This window comes from Podarcis bocagei, assembly GCF_964188305.1.
Source record: "Podarcis bocagei genome assembly, chromosome: 13".
Classification (NCBI taxonomy): Eukaryota; Metazoa; Chordata; class Lepidosauria; order Squamata; family Lacertidae; genus Podarcis; species Podarcis bocagei.
Window position 1 is genome coordinate 35,639,868 of NC_138138.1, and position 21,163 is coordinate 35,661,030.

The 21,163-nt window shown below is 43.8% G+C and overlaps 2 protein-coding genes and 1 long non-coding RNA gene across 19 annotated transcripts in view; 2 read left to right on the plus strand and 1 right to left on the minus strand.

Moving 5' to 3' along the window:
- The window catches only part of GREP1 (glycine rich extracellular protein 1), a 27,737-nt gene extending 19,248 nt beyond the window's left edge, over positions 1-8,489 (plus strand). For 12 of the 14 annotated variants that reach the window (XM_081165726.1, XM_081165720.1, XM_081165724.1 and 9 more), the window contains 4 exons: positions 337-399; positions 697-783; positions 7,779-7,832; positions 8,055-8,489. In XM_081165726.1, coding sequence (XP_081021852.1) covers positions 337-399; positions 697-783; positions 7,779-7,832; positions 8,055-8,080 — 230 coding nt within the window. In that variant the 3' untranslated portion in view covers positions 8,081-8,489. The remainder of the gene's footprint in view (positions 1-336; positions 400-696; positions 784-7,778; positions 7,833-8,054) is intronic. The other 2 variants (XM_081165728.1, XM_081165725.1) reach the window with 1 other exon arrangement.
- Positions 913-10,512, minus strand: LOC308570807. The gene is made up of 2 exons (XR_014001213.1): positions 10,109-10,512; positions 913-3,608 (listed from the first exon to the last, which is right to left on the minus strand). It is a non-coding gene; the product is annotated as an uncharacterized lncRNA (long non-coding RNA).
- Positions 10,513-10,645: 133 nt separating this feature from the next.
- On the plus strand, positions 10,646-18,973 carry PKMYT1 (protein kinase, membrane associated tyrosine/threonine 1). 4 transcript variants are annotated; one of them, XM_081165718.1, is made up of 10 exons: positions 10,675-10,795; positions 11,524-11,593; positions 13,034-13,106; positions 13,255-13,625; positions 14,564-15,054; positions 15,241-15,347; positions 15,536-15,708; positions 16,649-16,905; positions 17,746-17,844; positions 18,217-18,973. In XM_081165718.1, the coding sequence occupies exons 3-10, from the start codon at positions 13,049-13,051 to the stop codon at positions 18,458-18,460; spliced, it is 1,800 nt and encodes a 599-aa protein (XP_081021844.1). In that variant the 5' UTR covers positions 10,675-10,795; positions 11,524-11,593; positions 13,034-13,048; the 3' UTR covers positions 18,461-18,973. The 4 variants fall into 4 exon arrangements, with proteins under 4 accessions (XP_081021845.1, XP_081021844.1, XP_081021843.1 ...); XM_081165717.1 differs by lacking the exon at positions 11,524-11,593 and having other exon boundaries at positions 10,677-10,795; XM_081165716.1 differs by lacking the exons at positions 10,675-10,795; positions 11,524-11,593 and adding an exon at positions 10,812-10,900.
- Positions 18,974-21,163: the final 2,190 nt, after the last annotated feature.

The window sequence follows — 21,163 nt, forward strand, 5'->3', positions numbered from 1 at the left end:
CTGAGATCCAGGTTTGGAATTTAACACAGCTATTCACTGATAGCAAACAAAACTTTCAGATGCATTTGAGGCATGCAGTTAGCAACTGTAAATATTTACATTGCTCTCATTTAATGTCGCCCATGTACAAAATATGATACATTCTAGATTAGGAGATTCAACTGTTTTCCTTTAGAGTTGATGTTTGTAGAATATATCAACTTGAAGAAGGCTAGGGCTCCTGGATCTTCCTAATCCTAAAAGCCTGAGCTCATGGACCAGTTGGTTTGGGGTGGTCTTTTGTTGTTATGCTCTTTCCCTCTTTCTCACTCTCTGCTTCCTCTGCATCCTTTGCAGGCAATGGGAACGGAATAGGATATATGAATGGACGAGACCCCCAAGCTAATGGGCTGGGGGCAGGTAAGGCTGAAGGTGCAAGATAATAATAAAAAGCACAGCTCCCAATAGGGTGCAGCAGGACAGAAACTACTCCTTCATGGAAAATGGGGTAGGAAGTTGACAAAAAAGAGATTGCGTGTTGGATTGTATGCTAAAAATGTTGAAACTTAATAAAATGCAAAAAATATATATTAAAAAGGGCACTGCTCCCCTCCCCACCATTGCTCTTTAGGATAGACTTGACTGGGATTGGTGTAATTGGGAATGCCTTTTGCAACCAGTTGCTCTGCTGCTTCACTTGGCTCTTGTTCTGTCTAGCAGGTGCATATGGTCCCTATTCAGCAGGACAAACTCCAGGAGGGTACGGCAGTCCACTGGGCCCTGGACAAGCACTGGGAGGATATGGTAAGTAGTTCTAAAGTTGTGTTCTCTTGTAGCAACGAGGAAGAGATTGGATTTCCCTGCCCAAGAGGTATAGAGCTTCTCAACCTTTTTCCGACTGTGCCCCACCCCTGTCCTATCAGTAGACAGGTAGCTATTCAAATGTTTTATTTGTAAATAGAACACGTTTTATTTATAATACAAAATATTACATAAAAATGTATACTTTAAGTATTTCTCAGTCAATGTGACCCTTGTGTTTGATGACCAGAAACAAACCTTTTAATATTCAGTTCTATTGCTGTGAGGGATAACCAAGATCACCTCTGTTCGTTATGTTAAGGCAATTCTGCGCTAGGCTGAGTAAATAATTCACATGTGATCTAGAAGTGCATTTGATTTAATGTAATTTACTGCTTTTATTAAAATTTGTAGACTCATGCAAGCACCCTGCTAGCGATCTTGAAAACAAGTGTTTTCGGTGAACTACGTTGTGAATATAGAATACTTCCGCCACACCTTTAAAATATGCAATAAACCCTCTGTATCTACCTGTCATAGAAGCAGCACCATCAGTAGCACAGTCCAGAATGTTCTCAAGAGGGATATCTTTCTTACTGATCTACCTCTTTACTTCTTCAAAAATTGTTTCACCTTTTGTTTTAAGCTTTTGAGCAAATAGCATTTCTTCTTTCAATTTGTCATCATGCAAATATGCCATCAGTACGGCTTTGTTATCTGGAATACACAATTCATCAGTTTGGAAAGCAAACTTTTGAACTTTTAACTGCGAGGCTAGTTGATTTTCAATATTTTTTGCCATTCCATCAATACACCTTGACACTGATTTATTGTTCAAAGGGATGAATTCGATAATTTCACAAGCATTTTGGTTCATAACAGTTGATATAACAGACACTGCTGGCAAAATCAAGGATTCCCCTTTCCTTGGCTATCAGTTTGGATATCTCATAAGATGTGATTACACCGTTATCATTTAAAACCAATTTCTGAACAAACATTTTCTTCAATGTAGGTCTAGTTTCAAATTTATCTTGCAACGCTCGAAAATATTCCAGTGGTTTATCCTTCTTGTCATTATGTTTTCAAATAAACAAGTGGGGAAGATTGATGCAGAAAAATTCAATCTCATATTTTATGTAACAAAAATGAGTCAAATAATAATAAAAATGCTTTATGAATGGCATAAATAATCAATATTATAATAGCAATCAAAAGAACCATTAAAGTTAGAAGACAATGAGAATATATGACCTTAGTAAAAAATGGGTTTTGTATCATTCTGCCCCATCTATGGGGCACTTAGATACATTGGATGGGGCACTTTGAAACAAAGTGTAAATTGTATGAGAATGGTATTTATTTACAAAAATTTAATGGAAAAAAATTTAATTGTGAGAGATGATGTTCGAGGTGTGCCCTTTGAGAAATTTGGTTTTGGCAACTGCAAAACAACATCCTTGAAATCAACGCTTGCCTTATCTTCTACAATGGGGAAGACAAACATACAAGATCCTGGTTTTTTCCTGAGATATGACACTTGTTAATCGGTCATATTATATTTGGAAATGACTTTGGCCACATAGTAAACAAGTTTTTTTTCTTTTCAAATTTAACGAGTAGGAAATCTCTAACATTTATATTTTCAGGATTGGGAACATCAAAATTTATATCCTCATCTTCTGGATTAGATGCAGCTTCAAAATCTTCATCGTCATCATCATCACTCAATTCCACAGATTCATTCCAATTTGTATTGGAGTCAGATTCTGAACAATGACATCTTTTCTTCTTAGTTTTTTTAGTTTCCGTTAAACCCAATAATTTTTTTGCCATTTTTCTTTCTGCTTCATTTTAACTTGCTGTTTTCTTTCCTTCTCTTCGTGCAATCTCTGTAATCTATCTTTTTTGGGCGTATCAGTGAAGACTCTCGATTTCCTTTCTCTCTTCCGCTCTTCGAGGAGGAAGTACTTTTACCAATGACTTTTTTTTAATATGGTCTAACTGCTTCAGGGGACAATATTGGCGTAGAGCCTGACGGAACGACCTTAGGAGATAATGTTACATCCTCTTCCAATCGGTTCCCAAGGGGGTCAGCTTCAACAACTGGCATCTCGTCGTCTTCACAGTTTTCGGGAACCTCATCATTTTGGCTAATATCCATGTCCACAAAACCTAGCTCTTTTGTATTTCCTTCATTTGTCACATCCGTAACATCGGCAATATCTTGAGGACTCGAATCTAACATTTGCATTGGTGCGAAATCATCAGGCGTAAATTTGTAGTACATCATTACACGTTCATAACTGTCAAAAAAAATCAGTGACTGAAGTTTAATTAAACACAAAACTTTGTGCTGCACTCATATTTTCTGGCTTTCTGGGGCTTCGATCCTGATTCCTCTTTCTAAATCCTGCTGCCCAATCTTTCCCAGCACATCTATTTTTTTTCCAGGATTCCGGATATCTACACCCCAAATGTTCTGCATATTCATAAGCCAAAACCAAGACTTCCTGCAAAGAAAGCCCGTAGTGCATTTTACTACAGTTCAATAAATATTCAGTAAACACTTTCTCTTGTTCAGTTGAGAAAACCTGTGCAACAGTGTACTTGGACCCATATATATTAGAAGATGATGCTTCATTTTCTTCTGAAGTTTTTTGAAACTTTTCAATGCGATGTTGCAAAGTTGCAGCTTTGATCCTGTATTTGTCAGCTGCCCTCCGTATAGACAATCTCTTTGATATAACTTCAGATATAACAGTCTTTACGTTCTCCTCATCGATACTTCCTCTATCAGTCTTAGGTTTATAAGTTCGCACCATTTTCTGGAAAACAGAATAACTAGTTTAGATATTTCATGCAAACTTGTATATTGGGGCACTATTGTACACTGCTACTGGGGAAGAGCGGAGGGCAAGTACAAGTAGATCCAGAGCTGATGAAGCGGCTGGGCCAAAGCCGAAAGGACGCTCAGTTGCGGATATGCCTGGAAGCGAAAGGAAAGTCCAATGCTGTAAAGAAAAATATTGCATAGGAACCTGGAATGTAAGAACCATGAACCTGGGTAAGTTGGAGGTGGTCAAAAATGAGATGACAAGAATCAATATTGACATCCTGGGCATCAGTGAACTAAAATGGACGGGAATGGGTGAATTCAGTTCGGATGACCATCACATCTACTACTGTGGGCAAGAAACCTGTAAAAGAAATGGAGTGGCCCTCATAGTCAACAAAAGAGTGGCGAAAGCTGTACTGGGATGCAATCTCAAAAATGATAGAATGATCTCGATACGAATCCAAGGCAGACCTTTTAACATCACAGTAATCCAAGTGTATGCACCAACCACTGGTGCTGAAGAAACTGAAATTGACCAATTCTATGAAGACTTACAACACCTTATAGAAGTGACACCAAAGAAGGATGTTCTTCTCATTATAGGGGATTGGAATGCTAAAGTAGGGAGGCAAGAGATAAAAGGAACAACTGGCAAGTTTGGCCTTGGAAATCAAAACGAAGCAGGGCAAAGGCTAATAGAGTTCTGTCAAGAGAACAAGCTGGTCATCACAAACACGCTTTTCCAACAACACAAGAGACGACTCTACACATGGACATCACCAGATGGGCAGCATCGAAATCAGATTGATTATATTCTCTGCAGCCAAAGATGGAGAAGCTCTATACAGTCAGCAAAAACAAGACCTGGAGCTGACTGTGGCTCAGATCATCAGCTTCTTATAGCAAAATTCAAGCTTAAACTGAAGAAAGTAGGAAAAACCACTGGGCCGGTAAGATACAATCTAAGTCAAATCCCTTATGAATACACAGTGGAAGTGAGGAACAGGTTTAAGGATTTAGATTTGGTAGACAGAGTGCCTGAAGAACTATGGATGGAGGCTCGTAACATTGTACAGGAGGCAGCAACGAAAACCATCCCAATGAAAAGGAAATGCAAGAAAGCAAAGTGGCTGTCCAACGAGGCCTTACAAATAGCGGAGGAGAGAAGGCAAGCAAAATGCGAGGGAGATAGTGAAAGATACAGGAAATTGAATGCAGATTTCCAAAGAATAGCAAGGAGAGACAAGAAGGCCTTCTTAAACGAGCAATGCAAAGAAATAGAGGAAAACAACAGAATGGGAAGAACCAGAGATCTGTTCAAGAAAATTGGAGATATGAAAAGAACATTTCGTACAAAGATTACCATAATAAAGGACAAAAGTGGTAAGGACCTAACAGAAGCAGAAGACATCAAGAAGAGGTGGCAAGAATACACAGAGGAATTATACCAGGAAGATATGGATGTCTCGTACACCCCAGGTAGTGTGGCTGCTGACCTTGAGCCAGACATCCTGGAAAGTGAAGTCAAATGGGCCTTAGAAAGCACTGCAAATAACAAGGCCAGTGGAAGTGATGGTATTCCAGCTGAACTATTTAAAATTTTAAAAGATGATGCTGTTAAGGTGCTACACTCAATATGCCAGCAAATTTGGAAAACTCAGCAGTGGCCAGAAGATTGGAGAAGATCAGTCTACATCCCAATCCCAAAGAAGGGCAGTGCCAAAGAATGCTCCAACTACCGCACAATTGCACTCATTTCACACGCTAGCAAGGTTATGCTTAAAATTCTACAAGGAAGGCTCAAGCAGTATGTGGATCGAGAACTCCCAGAAGTGCAAGCTGGATTTAGAAGAGGCAGAGGAACCAGAGACCAAATTGCAAACATGCGCTGGATTATGGAGAAAGCTAGAGAGTTCCAGAAAGACATCTACTTCTGCTTCATTGACTATGCAAAAGCCTTTGACTGTGTCGACCACAGCAAACTATGGCAAGTTCTTAAAGAATTGGGAGTGCCTGATCACCTCATCTGTCTCCTGAGAAATCTCTATGTGGGACAAGAAGCTACAGTTAGAACTGGATATGGAACAACTGATTGGTTCAAAATTGGGAAAGGAGTACGACAAGGCTGTATTTTGTCTCCCTGCTTATTTAATTTATATGCAGAATACATAATGCGAAAGGCTGGGCTGGATGCATCCCAAGCTGGAATTAAGATTGCTGGAAGAAATATCAACAACCTCAGATATACAGATGACACAACCTTGATGGCAGAAAGTGAGGAGGAATTAAAGAACCTTTTAATGAGGGTGAAAGAGGAGAGCGCAAAATATGGTCTGAAGCTCAACATCAAAAAAACGAAGATCATGGCCACTGGTCCCATCACCTCCTGGCAAATAGAAGGGGAAGAAATGGAGGTAGTGAGAGATTTTACTTTCTTGGGCTCCATGATCACTGCAGATGGTGACAGCAGCCACGAAATTAAAAGACGCCTGCTTCTTGGGAGAAGGGCAATGACAGGCCTAGACAGCATCTTGAGAAGTAGAGATGTCACCTTGCCAACAAAGGTCCGTATAGTTAAAGCCATGGTTTTCCCAGTAGTGATGTATGGAAGTGAGAGCTGGACCATAAAGAAGGCTGATCGCCGAAGAATTGATGCTTTTGAATTATGGTGCTGGAGAAGACTCTTGAGAGTCCCATGGACTGCAAGAAGATCAAACGCATCCATTCTTAAGGAAATCAGCCCTGAGTGCTCACTGGAAGGACAGATCGTGAAGCTGAGGCTCCAGTACTTTGGCCACCTCATGAGAAGAGAAGACTCCCTGGAGAAGACACTGATGATGGGAAAGATGGAGGGCACAAGGAGAAGGGGGCGACAGAGGACAAGATGGTTGGATAGTGTTTTCGAGGTTACCAGCATGGGTTTGACCAAACTGCGGGAGGTAGTGGAGGACAGGGGTGCCTGGCGTGTTCTGGTCCATGGGGTCACGAAGAGTCGGACACGACTAAACGACTAAACAACAACAAATTGTACACTAGCGGGGCACTTTTATACATATCAATGTGCCCCGTTTCTTAGTGTATCCAAGTACCCCACCGACATTTTCAGAAAATAATTAGTAGTAAAACCACTGAATTTATTAAAAAAATCACGTGCAATTCTGATTACCTTTGGTATTTTAAAATCTTAACTAAATGATGTAAAACAGTGTCAGAACACTTTTACATTTCACGAAATTTTTTAGCTGGCCACGCTAAAAGCACATCTACTCTCGTCAAACGCCAACGGCTAACTGGAGGGCGGCATGGTCGCAGCTGTTGTACTCACACATGTATAGACACATTTTAGTGATGTCACGACACGAATAACATTTCTCAAAATTGAAATATTGTTGGTGCATCAATGTGCCCCGCCTCCCCCCTAGGCCAGCCTTCCTCAACCTCGGCCCTCCAGATGTTTTTGGCCTACAACTCCCATGATTCCTAGCTAGCAGGACCAGTGGTCAGGGATGATGGGAATTGTAGTCTCAAAACATCTGGAGGGCTGAGGTTGAGGAAGCCTACCCTAGGTACTGTGTAATCTTATGGTGACAGAATTAATTCATAGCCAAGATACTCAAATGAGTATTGTAGGCTTCCTCTTTTTTGTTCTGGAGGTAGCTATGGGGTATCATAAATTAAAAAACTGAAACTTGATACATATGCCAAATAACTTTACATATGTTTGCAACTACAAAATAATATCACTTCTCAGAAATAAAGCAGCATTAGAACATCTGAACAAAGACAAATGCAAAGTTATTCTGATCTCGATAGATCTCTATGGGGAGAAGCAACTGAACACAGCAACCACAAAAGGAATGGCAAACGTAACGGCTGCAGTCCTAGGGCTGCAATTCTTAACACTTACTGGGGAGTAACTCACTGAACACAGGACTTGCTTCTGAGAAAGCATGCATAGGCATGCACTGCATACTGTAGTCTTTGCAATGCCTTTTCACACTTTATGTTTTGATAATTGGATGTTTTAGCACTGTGATTTGTACAAAAAGAGGATACAAATGGTCTTGAGTGAATTTCTTGTTTGGAATAAATGGAAAAGCATTCTGTGCACCAAATGAGAGTAAGGAAAAAACCAGTCACTTTTTCTGTTTTGCTGTAGGAGGAAAAGAATCTAAGTATGGAATGAATGGTTTTCTGGGAAATGGGTACAGAGGTAAGAAAGATGGGGTTCCTATCTTTCATAATTGCGGCTGTTCTCTATCCTTACTACTCAGTCTGTTGTACAAATCAGAGCTTCCATAGTTTGGTTCCTATCTGATCAGTTTCCATCCCCACCACATGCCTTTCTGCAACCTGTTTCTGGAAGTGCAAGGATGAAATATGGAACAATGACTGCCTCTTTTTCTACATTTCCCCCCCCCCTCTGTTTTCTCAGGTCGCTGCTCTTCTGGAAAATGCTGAGGAATGATGTTACTGTGTGGAACTTTCTCTGCAGCAGGATTCAGGCATCCCGGCAACTTTTGGTGCTATGAGTGATGATTAATGACAACCAAGTTTTCCAGTATAAATGATCCTATATTTCTTTTTTCCTGTTTTTATTTTATTATTAGAAACCTTTCATTGTAAAAGAGAAGATTTTACCATGTTGGCTTCTAAAGCATTATTGAACACATTTTCTAAGGGCTGTTAGCATGTCAAGATCAGTGTTACAGAGATGGACATATGAAGTTGGAAACCCCTTTCCTTCCAAAGAGATTTGACTTATCAATTCCACTTCTTTGGAAGTAGCCTAGATTTGATTCCCATCTTAGTGTGTATCTGGGTGCCCAGGCACAAGTGTCTTTTCAATTAAAAATAAGTAAATCCACAATTCTGTTGTCTTTATCATTCTTGGTGAAAGAATTGTAACATACCAAACCAACCATTGCCTTTCTTTAAACATTCATGTTTTGTTTTTCAGTTGCTGTGGGTTTTCTACATTCTAAACAATACTATACAGCCCTAAGTCAAATTGAAATATTTGCACTGGGTTTGTGCAAAGGATGTGAACAGTTAGAAATATAAAGCAAGGTTTGGATCCCTGGGGTCACTTATGGAAATCTGAACATGGGGAAAAGTAGGGGAAGGATACATGGGAAACCCAGATGTGTGCTAGCTATACAATCCAACCACAGCGATAACCAAACTTCTTCGCTAGATGGAGCTGCTGCAATTCCAGATGGGCTTATAATTTTCTCCTAACCAACAGAAACTTCTGTAATCAAGTTTGGCATTTGGGAGTTTCTTTCATTCTCAGCTTCTTGGCCACACAGTTCTCAGAAACAGAACCGTATTTGAAAAAGTGGTACAGTAATAGCCACATATTAATTACATCAAAATAAATAATGAGTTAATGTTATGGGACTCCCCGTTTCTTATGAACTATATTAACTGAATGTGAGGGGATTTAAGTATCATAAAACCACTTTAAAGTATGTAAAATGGCAATTTCAATTTTTAACAAGATTGTAATTTTGCCACACACACCTCAACCTGCTACCCAGGGCACATGCCTTTTCCCCTACACCGGTTCTATGTACAATTTGTGCTTGTTAACTCAAGTTTGACAGATGGGCTTTTAAAAAGTCTTTTTTATTTTTATTTTTGCAGGCTGGCTCTCCCAGTCTGACCAAAGGGATGCCCATCATGGAGCCACTTAGAACAACCCTTATTACTTATGTCAGTCAGGACAAAGGGATGGGGGTTTGCACTTTCCAGGTCAGCTGGGGCCCTTGGAGTTCCCCAGTACCTTACAAGTCTCCCCTAGCTTCACCACTTCAGCCGACATAGACAATATATCAGGTGAAGGTACTTATCGTCTGACTGGTGGGGGGGACACTGTTTCCCTTTGCACAGAAAACATCCAGGGAACCCAGAAAACCCAGGTGGATCAACTGAAGCTGAGAACACACCATATATTTAAAACATATCCCCCACTACCACACCAAAGAATCCTGGGAACTGTAACTTACCCTCACAAAACTACAATTCCCATCACCCTTAAACTACAGTTCCCACAGTTCTTGCTGGAGTGGGGGTGCTGCAAACGCGCTTTAAATGTATGGCACAGACAACGACCTGAGTCACTCTCAGGGGGAGTGAGCACTGAATCAGAGATCCAACGCAGGTTTCCGAGTTCTGGTTCGACCTGTTTGCCATACCACCCAACAAACAGAACCAGAGTTCGTTTTTCCCTTCGGAATCCTGGAACTGTCGAGTTGGAACGGACACCCCAGAGGTTATCTAGTCCAACTCCCCGTCATGCGCCGGATCTGCTAGCAAGGCAGGCGCTTCCAGCAGTTCCCTAGTCTCGGGGTGGGGGGAGGGCAGGTGGGTGAGCGGCTGCATGTAGCCCCCGCCCCCCAATCCAGACAGGCTCGGGTAGGGGCCCGGCCGCCCCGGTATTGTTCGCCCTTCCACGGGATGCACTGCTTGCTCACACACACTTACCAAGGCTCCTCACTCGCGAGGGGACGGCAATTCTTCATTTACCACGACTTCCCCGCTCGAGCGAAGGAGGCCGCTTAGGCCCACCCGACTACCCGCTTCCAGTTCTTTCTCCTCAGGTGCCGCGTCCGACTGCGGGCCCCACCTCCCCATAGGCAAAAAAGCCTCGTCTGTTTCCTATCGAGTGGGCGGCCCAGGGACTCCTCGGCAAAGTCCCCGCTTGCAGGCTTGCCTCCGAGTCCGAGCGAGGCCTTTCCTCTTTCCTCATCCCAGCTGGCCTCGTCCACCCACCTGCCAACGTACTGACTGACTGGGCAAACAAAAAAACCGGGCGCTCACAGTTAAAAGAGGCGTTTCCGTTGAAAGGAGCGCTCGCGCGCTCGCTTAGTCCCTTCGGCCCGTTGCCTTTCACGCACGCATGCGCGGTGTCGTCGGGACGCGGAAGTGGGCGAGGCCGTTTGGAATTTTGGCGCGAGAGCGCAAACCGGGCGTTGAGGGGATTCGCGCGCGCGCGCCGGGCAGGAATACACACCTGAGGGAAGGGAGGGAGTGGGAAAAGGGCTGCTTCATCCGGGAACTCTCGGACGGACGGAACAAAGCGATTCCCTCGCTCGCTCGCACGTACGCGAGAGCCCTTACTCTCCGGGGCTCCGAGGAAGTTTAAAATTATAAAGAGGAAGGAGAAAAGAGGTAAGGCGCCGGTGCTTTTGCGTTTCCTCACTGGCAGGAGCGGGTGTGGCGGTGATGTCGCCGACTAGGAGCAGGGGAAAGGGGAGCGCGCGCCCCGCACCTGAGGTGAATTTCGGGGAAGGGCAGAGGCGGTGGCTGGGGGAACAGGGCCCTTCTCCGTGGAGGAGGGCGAGGCCGCCGGTGGTGGCTATCGATCATTGTTAGAATGACTAAACGTCGTATTGATTTCTGTCCCGCCTTTTCCCCTGACAGGGACTCGAGGCGGCTTACAGAGGGAATAGGAAGCAGCCGAAACGTAGGGTGAGGTGGGGGGGAGGGAACGACGATTAAAAAGCAAGTAAAAACATGGATAGAGCCGTGTTTCTGATAGGTCTGGGGGAAAGGAAGCTGAGGCAGGGGTCGGGGGTCGGAAGGGGCTTATTCTAGCCAGGGTCACACTTGCAAGATGTTATAGGGCGGGGGAGGTTGTGCCCAAGGCTTCGTGGAAAGTGTGAGGTTGAGGTGGGGGAGGGATTTATTTGAGGACGTCCTGGGAGGCGGTCCCAATCATAAAGAGACTCCGAGGCAGCAGGGCTTCTGAATGCCAGTTGATGGGAATTACAAGGTGCTCGAATCCTGCTCCTCGTGGGGTTTCCTCACAGGCATTGGGTGGCCACTGGGAAGACAGTATGCTGGATTAGATGGACCATTGGCCTGATCCAGCAGGGCTCTTCTTGTGTTTCTATAAGGAGCAGGAGAACTTTAGAGGGCTGAGAGTGATGGAGCTGGAGGGGCGAGGGTGTCTCTGCCACAGCTGACATAAGTCAAGCCCAGTTGTGGGGGACAGCTGGGCTCTTCTTTTAGTGGTGGTGTTGGTGATGGTAAAATCAGAACAAGGCAAATTCCTGGATGAATTCTCTAGTTGTCTTGTCATTTTAATCCTACTCTTTTCTCAAGGAGTTCAGAGTACATAGCTCTGCTTCTTTCTCCTCTGCATACTGTTTTATTCCTGCCACAGCCCTGTAAGAGAGTTCAGGCTCAAAGACTGGCCTGAGATCACCCAGTGAACTTTGTGTGGATTTGAGCCTGGCTGCAGGGGCTCTTAAGTCAGATGTGGATGCCACATAGGCATCTAGTAGCTAAATGGAACCTCCATTTTTAGAGGCAGTGTACCTGTGAGTACCATGTGTTTCTAGAGACAAACAGGAAATGGCCATCACCCTCATGACAAGGTTGTGACCTGGCTGCCTGGTGTTGGAAACAGAATATTTATTCTGATCTGTTTGGCCTCCTGTTGTTATTACCATCTCTGGTTGCACACACCTGGGACCGAGATAAGGACAGCCCACTCGTGACAACATCATCATCATTATTAGTCTACTTCCTAGGTTTATTGTCAGGATAAAGGAAAGAGGAAAAAACCCACACATGCTCTGCTAAAGGGTTAGAAATATAGCAAAATTTTTATGTAGTGCCCTATTTATTTAGAAGATGCACAGGGCAGTCTTAATTTTAATGTAAATCTCTCAGTGTTCAGTATGGCTTCCTCTAAGGAAATTGTGTATAGGTTTGTATCCAACTGCTCTGCTGTTCACATAGACATTTAAGCGGCTTATGATAGATAATGTAAACATGAATTCCTTGTGTGAATCGATACTTTGAAACTCTTCATATCTTCCTGTTAGTGCTCCACTTAGTGTTTTTTTCTTTGTGACTGCTGACTGCTTTGTTTGTTTTCCTTTGAGTGCCTCTAAAGATTCTGATCCCAGACTTGTCAGTTTCATCTGACTGTCACATGATTTATCAGGAATCACTAAGGCCATTACAAACTCCTTCACAATTACTGATGGTTCCAGGACAGTTGCAGTAGATGGATGAAAGGCATCATAACCTAAAATGCATCCCAAATGGCCAGAGCCTGGAGACAGCAGCCCACAGGGCATTGATCTTTTAAGATGGAATTCTAGCAACTGATTGGGAGACATGAGTTATTGAAGCCTCTGCCTGATAGACAGAACCTTAAAATGGGTGGTTGTTTTTGTTCTTGCAAAAGACAAAAATAAACACGTCCCTTCCTGCTGTGAATACAAGCTACGAAGGTACATAAAGATACAGCCCTGGGCTTGTGGTCCCAGAACTGGAATGTAGAAATGAATAGTGGGAGTTAGAATGCTTTTCAGGTTCCAGGGCTTCTGAACATCATTGTTGCATATAGTGAAATACTGTATTAAAATTGAATGTATCCTCCTGTTCTTGCAGTTTATCCTTTGGGCTATGCATGTGGGGAGGCTTCTTTCCCCATCACTTGAGACTCAACTATCAGTCTCTTCAGGTCAGCAAATTGAAAATATTTACCTTTTTCTTGGTTAGTGAATTTTAAATTTGCCTTAGCAGCCCAACACCAAAGACTCGCTGACTGTAACTTTGGATCATTGAGGAAATGATAATGTAATTTTAATAACTATACATTCTGCTTTCAGATATGCCACTACCTCTTGACTACGGAGGGGCTGAGTCCCAGATGAGTCACACTCCTCTTCCAGTGCCTGCCTTCTTCCGGGAAGCAGAAAGCAGTTTTTCAGCCAAGAGAGCTCGTAAGCCACTCAGCTATACCCTCCCACCACGCCCACGCCACAAGAGCTCACTCACTGTGAGCAGGATTTTCTCTGACCGCCGGCAGCAACCATGGACCAAGCTCCAGCCACACAGTGTTTCCTTCCATGGTGCACAGAGGAAACAGACACCCCTGCGTAGTCACCTGTATGATGCTTCCAAGAGAGAGCTGTTTTTCAAGCAGTGTTTCCAGCAGCTAAGCCGTCTTGGCAGAGGATCTTTTGGTGAAGTGTACAAGGTAAGGCAGTAGCAGACAGGCTACTAATCTCTTGGGACACATTTACACTAGCCATTTAAAATACATTTCTTCCCCAAAATATTCCCGTAAACGATAGTTTGTTAAGTGTACTGTGAAATGCGGCTCTGTGAGATGAATTACAGTTCCCAGAATTTTTTATGGGAAGCCATGCTCTTTAAATATAAGGTATGGACACAGTCTGTGTGGAAGAAATGACTTCACGCAAGGCATAATTAAGATCCCCCCCCTCACAGTTTGTGGTGATGACCACTGGTTAGATGGCTTTGAAAATGAATTAGACAAACACATGGAAGATCTGCCTATCAGTGGATTACATTAAAATGAGACTTCCATGTTCAGAGGTGGTGACTGCGGCAGGGGGCTGTTGCCACCATGCCCTGCTTGTGGGCTTCCAGGAGGAATCTGGCAGGCCACACTGTAGGAAGTGGGGTGCTGACTACAGTGCATTGTCTTAAATACACAGCCCCACACTTCGGGTGCCTCCAGATTTTGGGAGAAGGATATAAGTGCATGCTACAACATAAGGTTTGTGCAGTTAAAGGGCTCTGTCCCCTTAGTGCAACAAATCAACTTTAAAAAAGAATCATGCTTTTTGCAATTTGGAAAGTGATGGGAGAATGCATTGAAGAGTGCAGGATGAACAAATGACTAACAGAATGATTTATAAACACCCCACAGGTAAATCAGGATGAATGCAGAACGAATGCTAATTGTGCAGGCTTTGTTCTTATTTGTTTGCTGGGTGATTTTATGACAATGTGACATGAATATAATTTCTCATGACAGAATCTGGATGTTCTTGGCAAGCTTACCACTCACAGTTCCCGAACACCCCTTGTGCTGGGAGTTCTTGCATGGAAGGGCCAGGATCCTCTTCAGTCTACAGGATATAATAACTTGTTTCATCTTCCCTACAGGTGCGCTGTAGGGAAGATGGACAGCTATATGCTGTGAAGCGTTCTGTGGAGCCATTCCGAGGTGAGAGTGATAGGCAGCGCAAACTGGCTGAGGTGCGCAAGCACGAGCGCGTGGGGCACCATCCCAACTGTGTGAGCTTCGTACAGGCCTGGGAAGAGCGTGGGCAGCTCTACATACAGACGGAGTTGTGCCCAAACAACCTGTTGCAGTATTGTGAGGAGTATGGACCACTGCCTGAATGGCAAGTGCGAGCGTTCCTCTGGGACTTACTGCAGGGACTGCGTCACTTACACGACCGCAACCTTTTACACATGGATGTCAAGCCAGCTAACATCTTCCTCTCGTCCAGCAATGTCTGCAAGCTAGGTGACTTTGGGCTTATGCTGGAGTTGGACTCTAGGGATCTGAATGATGCTCAAGAAGGCGATCCCCGCTACATGGCACCTGAGCTGCTCCGTGGGGAATACACCAAGGCTGCTGACATCTTCAGGTGTGGGATGAGATGGGAAGTAGGGATGCTAATATTTCCAGTGCTTGAGATAGCCAGCAGCTTCACAGTTGTGGCTTTTGCTCCCCTGCCTCAAAATTTAACTTGTTGCGGGGTTCAAATTAGCCCTACAGATAAGCAATGTTGTGCTGCTCCTGTTACTTCATCTGTGTGCTTCTGTCCTTCCAGCCTAGGCATAACCATCTTAGAGATTGCTTGCAATATGGAGCTTCCTAATGGAGGTGAAGGTTGGCAACAACTGAGACAGGGCTATATGCCCCCTGAGTTCACTGCAGGTGAGCAGAAACAAAGGGAACATTTCTGCATGCAGCACTTGCGTATGCCAACTCAACCGCTAATCCTCATGGAAGGAGGCAAAGTGGCTGTCAAAACTAGGAGGGTCTGGGGAAAGAGCTGGTGGCATGTGAAATTCAATATATTGCAGAAAGCAAAGTAAGCAGTGGAATATTCTTGCCCTTCCCAGATCTCTCTGCTGAGCTGCGGACCCTCCTAGTTGCCATGTTGGAACCCAACCATCTGCTCCGGCCCTCGGTGGAGACGCTGCTTGGTTCCAGCCTCATGCAGAAGACAGGGAGGTGGCGGAAGCTGATGCTGCTGGCACAATCTGGGATCCAGCAAGGAGTTTCCATGTGCAAGGTGATCAAGGCCCTGGCCATAGATCCTCACAATGCTAATATGCAGTTCTCCTTGAGCGCACTCTCCACAGCACTACCAAATCATCCTCTTCCTAGAACTATGCCACCGCTTTGCGCCCCTTTTTTGTTGTTCTGGACAAAGGCATCCTTATCAGAAAACAGCCTATCAGTTATTTATGGGCGAATCACACTGAGCTAGTTCCATGTGTTGCTCAGCCTAAATGCCTTTGGGGAGGGTAGTATGCCAGCCTAGTTGAGGTTATGTCTTTGTTTTGTGTTGTTTTATGTACCCAGTTGAGAGTGCAGCACTGACTGACAGCAAAGGGCTGGAGACCTTTTCTGGTGCCCTGGCCTCCAGTTTGCAGTAGGGAGAGTATCTATTGCCAGATTTGGGAAGTGCTTCATGCCAGCATGCTATGCCCCATCAATTGCTTTCTTACGGTGTTTCCATGCACTCTGGCACTCGCCATGGTGTTCCATTGCACCAGAAGCAGTTTAGTCATGCTGTCCACATGACCTTGAAAGCTGTCTGTGGACAAACGCCAGCTCCCTTGGCCTGAAAAGTGAGAGGAGCCAGTGTGGTGTAGTGGTTAATAGCAGTAGACGCATAATCTGGTGAACCGGGTTTGCTTCCCCACTCCTCCACATGCAGCTGCTGGGTGACCTTAGGCTAGCCACACTTCTCTGAAGTCTCTCAGCCTCACTCACCTCACAGAGTGTTTGTTGTGGGGGAGGAAGGGAAAGGAGATTGTTAGCCATTTTGAGACTCCTTAAGGGGAGTGAAAAGTGGGATATCAAGTCCAAACTCTTCTTCACTCCATAGTCACCTCTGAATGGACTTAACCGTCCAGGGGTCCTTTACCTTTATCTTAATGCCAGCATGTTATTGTTCCATTGATTGCTTTCTTAATGTGTGAATTCTCCCCATCTGTTTATTTTAGATCCTCTTCAGGTTCATGCAGTGGCTCTGGGGGTCTGTAAGCAGCCCAGTTCACTGGCTACTGTTTTGGCATCGGAATATTCCAGTAACCCCCCCAAATTCGCCCCTTGTCCTTCCCCCAGAAGACAGCAGCCTCTCTAGTGGTTGGGGTGAGGAGGAAGAGGATGCCGAAGAGAGCCTTGGTGAGGATGTCTTTGAACTAACGGAGACAGTTGGGCGACATAACCACACTTGCCCTGAGCTGCAGTCTTCTGACAAGTAAGTAGAAGGAGAAGAAGATAGGACCGCTCCTACTTTCAGACAGTAACAGGTTGGAAGTAGAGAGTACATGTGAGCAAGGTGCCCCCCATCAGAGAAAACAGTGTGGTAGACCAATCCAGATGTCTGAAGCAAGTGATTTGTCTGTCTGTCTGGGAAGGCTAATAGACATCCACTCAAATATCCAGGATTGCTAGCCAGTCTGACCTGGGCCAGGGAGGGCTCAATGAGTTAGATCTGTAATGTGAAGCAAATTCCATTCACTATTCTCTTGAGAAAATGTTTGTTTTGGGTTTTTTAAATCTAAATTTAGTTTGTTACACAGTGCCAATCCCTCTGATGTTCTGTAGCGTAATCATGTCCTCCCCATCAGCCTTTTTTTTAAAAGCTAAACTAAACAGGCCAAACTCTCAATCTCCTTTCCTAAAATCATTATTTTAGGAATAAGGAAAAAACACCCCCAAATCCTTCAGGTGCTTTTCTTTGCACCAGCTTCTGCATAAAGCTCACCTTATCAACGGCAGGTGGCCAAGAATGATACTATTTTTTCTATTAAGCATGGGAAGAATGGTTCCTGTTATGCATGTAGAGAGAAAACAAGTCTCCAGCCTCTAAAAGGTAGGACAGCAAGTGGCTGTCCACTTTCCCTTCTGAATGTGAGCTGCGGCAGGTCATCTCTTCAAGCACATGTGCGCTCTCTTTCACTACAGGAAGCTAGTCTGGATTCCCCACTACCACCTCTGTCACACATCTGAATTCTGTTTGACTCCTACTAGCCTGATGATATTAAAATGAATGCTTGAAAGCATAGGTAACTTCAGATTGCTGCTTCTCTTCCAGACAACCTGGTTCTCCTCTGCTGAACATCTGCCCTTGTGCAGGAAACACCTCCACGCCACGGCACCCCTCACCCCAGCAAACTGGTGGCAGGAAGAACAGGTGAGCTGATGGTCAAGGGGTAGCTGTAGGGGAGACAACAGCAGAGCTGCTTGAGGTTTTCCGACAACTCCTTGTCCCTTGCAATTCTTTGATTCTGCATGTAAGCAGAGGGTTCAGAGAAATGTGCAGACTTGTTAATGTCTTTTAGCTGTTAATAACTTTTAGCTCCTCAAAAGGTATCTTCCCCCTTTGGCACTGTAGAGGGCGCAATGGTTTGAACCATGCATATTTATCGGAATATTTTGCTGTGAAGTTGTGATCTAGAGTATGTTGTCTTTCCCAGTGCTAAACTATCTCTCAGATAGGAGGTCCTGATGCAGCACCCAACACCTTATTTTTATCACCTGTCTTTTTCTGCTTGGTCACCCACAGGTCTTTGGTACTCCAAGGCAGCCCTAACCTCAGCCACATCAGCCCAGAGTCCCCCAATAGCAGACATGCCACATCAGGCTCTCTGAATGTGAACAGCTTGCGCCGCACACTAGCTTTTGAAGATGAGGATGAATGGGAGTCACTTGTTCCCCAGTGCTCAAAGCAGTGCTCTACTTTTGAGCCAAAAAACTTGCTGAGCTTGTTTGAAGACTCCATGGCATCTGAGCAGAAGTGCCAGAGCTGAGAGGGAGGAACTTCTTTTCTTTACTTACTGGCTTGCATAGGCCCTTACTGGGTGAAGGGAGGAAACCCCTCCCATTGATATTGCACACTTGGCCAGTATGCTCAATGGGGCTGGGCTGTGACATAGAGCTAAGTTTAGCAAAAGGGAGGCAGGATTTCTAGGGCTGCTTCCCTGTGCGTAACTTCTCTGCTTGAGCCCTCTGATGATGCTTTTGAGATGCATATTCTTGTATTCCAAAATTTAGACTGATATCTGCTGTCAGGCAATAGAAAATAGGGTGTATTGTCAGAGGTCACTTGAGGGGAAAATTGATCTTTTTATATGGGGAATGAGGGTGGAATCTATATTTTCTTTTAAAGTTTTGTCTTCTAATATTTGTGTGCTAGGAATGTGTTGCCATTTGTCGGAACTGGCTTGGGGAATGGGGAATATAAACTCCCTTTCATACTTGGGTTTTGCAAAGGTGGCAGCTGTAAGACTTGACAATAAAAGCATTTTCAACTTTCCCTTGAATTTTGTGTTTTTTGTGACTTGAAATATTAATCAAGTTAGAACACCATTCTGACAAAAGAACAGTGAGAGGTGAAGTTGCAAATCGCCACACAAGGAAATTATATCATTATATCATCAATTTGATTTGAACTGATTTTAGAATGAATTGATTTTAGAATGCTGTATTTTACTGTTGTTAGCCACTCTGAGCCCGGCTGAGGGTGGGATATAAATCAAATTTTATTGTTATTATTATTATTAAAAGTTTGAAAGAAAGAAATCCTGAAAGTACAGGTTGTTTTTTTGCTGAAGCCTCAGAGAAACAGCTGAATAGAATAAATAGTGGCTGTGAGCTGGACAGGTCTTGAAGATATACTTTAGAATCCAAATCTTGCTTGTTTACAGTATCTAGTGCAGAGGGTTAACTTTTTTGGGACTGTAGGGGCAGGGGCATTTGGAATGAGACTGTGCTACAGACACAACTCCCCACCAGACAGAAAGCATCCAAAACTATTCTTTTCAAAGTCATCTGTGAAGTTGGATCCAATAGTAATAAAACAGATCCCTGCAAAAACCAATATTGAATTAAAGCTTAGAGGAGTAAAAACACACAGATCCAGTGCCTGCCAGCACCTTAAGAACATTGATCCAAGGCAGGAATCCTCAAATTGCTTTTGTAAATAGGATGGCAACAAAACCAACCAAGCACTTAAACACACTTAGAGGAGACCTGTGATTTGATCATGGTTTTGAGGGAATTGTTCCTTGCTAAACTGTATGTTTGCCTCAGCTCTCATGTTTTTGTGCCAGGGTACCACTGGGAAGCACTTGATTTGGTGGTGGACCTGTGAAAAAATTAAGTTTCAAGAAGATTTGCTGGATACAGCTTGTGTATGTGTGTCTTCTCCTTCTGGCAGTCTGTTATTTTCAGCTCTCTGTACTTTTTTGAGGGGGGCGGACGGACGGGCAAGATAATGTAACCTACCTTGTTGCCTCATCATGGAGGCAGTGAGGGGCCACACAGAGGCTTAACACATGCCAAGGGAAGTTCTCAAGGCTGCCCTGCCATGTTGGCAACCCTGGATCTGCATCGCAGTTGCCTTCCATATTTTGCAGTGTAACGTAATACTGCAGTAGCTTAAGCAGGGTGGGGGTGGGGGTGGTGAGGGAATTTTTAAAATAAGGAAAGGAGCTTGTCTATAAGATAGTCTAATTAGATTTAAAAAATAAACATGTCTAGAAGCTTGTGTAACTTATTCTACTTCTCCTTTAGATTGAAGTGAAAAACTACAGTCCTGTCTATCTGGGAGTGAAACTGACTGAACTCAGTGAGGCAATACTTAGGTGGAAGCATGCATAGATTGGGCTGTATGTACCGTATTCCCCACTCCTTTTTCTTAAAGGCTAGAGTAGCAAGCAATTTGTTTAATTTTAAAATTTGTGTGTGCTAAAAACACATAATGACTTGCTTAATTTTATGTGGCTTACTTCCTTGCTGTACTTAAATTCATGTAGGCAAAGAGGTTCAACCTTCTTGAATAATATGGTTTACCTCAGAACAGATGGTTCTATCTCCATTCCACAGTCCATAAGGTGAGAATGACCTTCAAGCACCATAGTTAATTCAGTCCTGACTGTTTTGGTTCATGTGCTGTGGCAGAAAATAAAATAATAGCAGGAAAGGGAGTGTTAAATTTCAACCCAGGCCAAAGTGTCTGGATGTTGAATAATGGCTCAAGCCACTTTCAACGTTATTAAAGAAAAGTGTGGTCTTTGTGTCAAGTGGCAGGCAAGTGGCCTAGGAAGAATAAAGAAATCAAACCATTGGCTACCATCCAGCAAATGCAGGGAACAATCTCACACTAGTTAGTCATACTAAAGTTCCATTGGAAGTGATTAAAATATTGAAGGGTACAGTTAGATGATTGACTGTATACAATTTTGTTGCTTTTGTTATATTTAATCACTTGATGTCGAACTGTAATTCATTTTTCTGCACTGGGAGATGAAAGCTCTTCTAAAGTCACGTGAAAAATACGCCTGACATGTCAGCAGGAGAGCCGTATTCCAGGACCTAGATGAACATCTGTGTAGCATCTCTAAGATAACTGGAGGGTGCTTCTGGATTGAAACCTGGATGAGTTATCTCTTCCTACATGGAAAACACATCCTAGTGGAAGAGGTTGAAACCATCAGGAACCTTTTGCAACA

Coding starts and splice junctions, on each gene's coding strand:
- PKMYT1 (XM_081165716.1), top strand. CDS start 10,850: ATGTCGCCGACTAGGAGCAGGGGAAAGGGGAGCGCGCGCCCCGCACCT. Junction 13,626..14,563: donor CTTTTGGTGAAGTGTACAAG/GTAAGGCAGTAG, acceptor TCTTCCCTACAG/GTGCGCTGTAGGGAAGATGG. Junction 15,348..15,535: donor GCCCCCTGAGTTCACTGCAG/GTGAGCAGAAAC, acceptor TGCCCTTCCCAG/ATCTCTCTGCTGAGCTGCGG.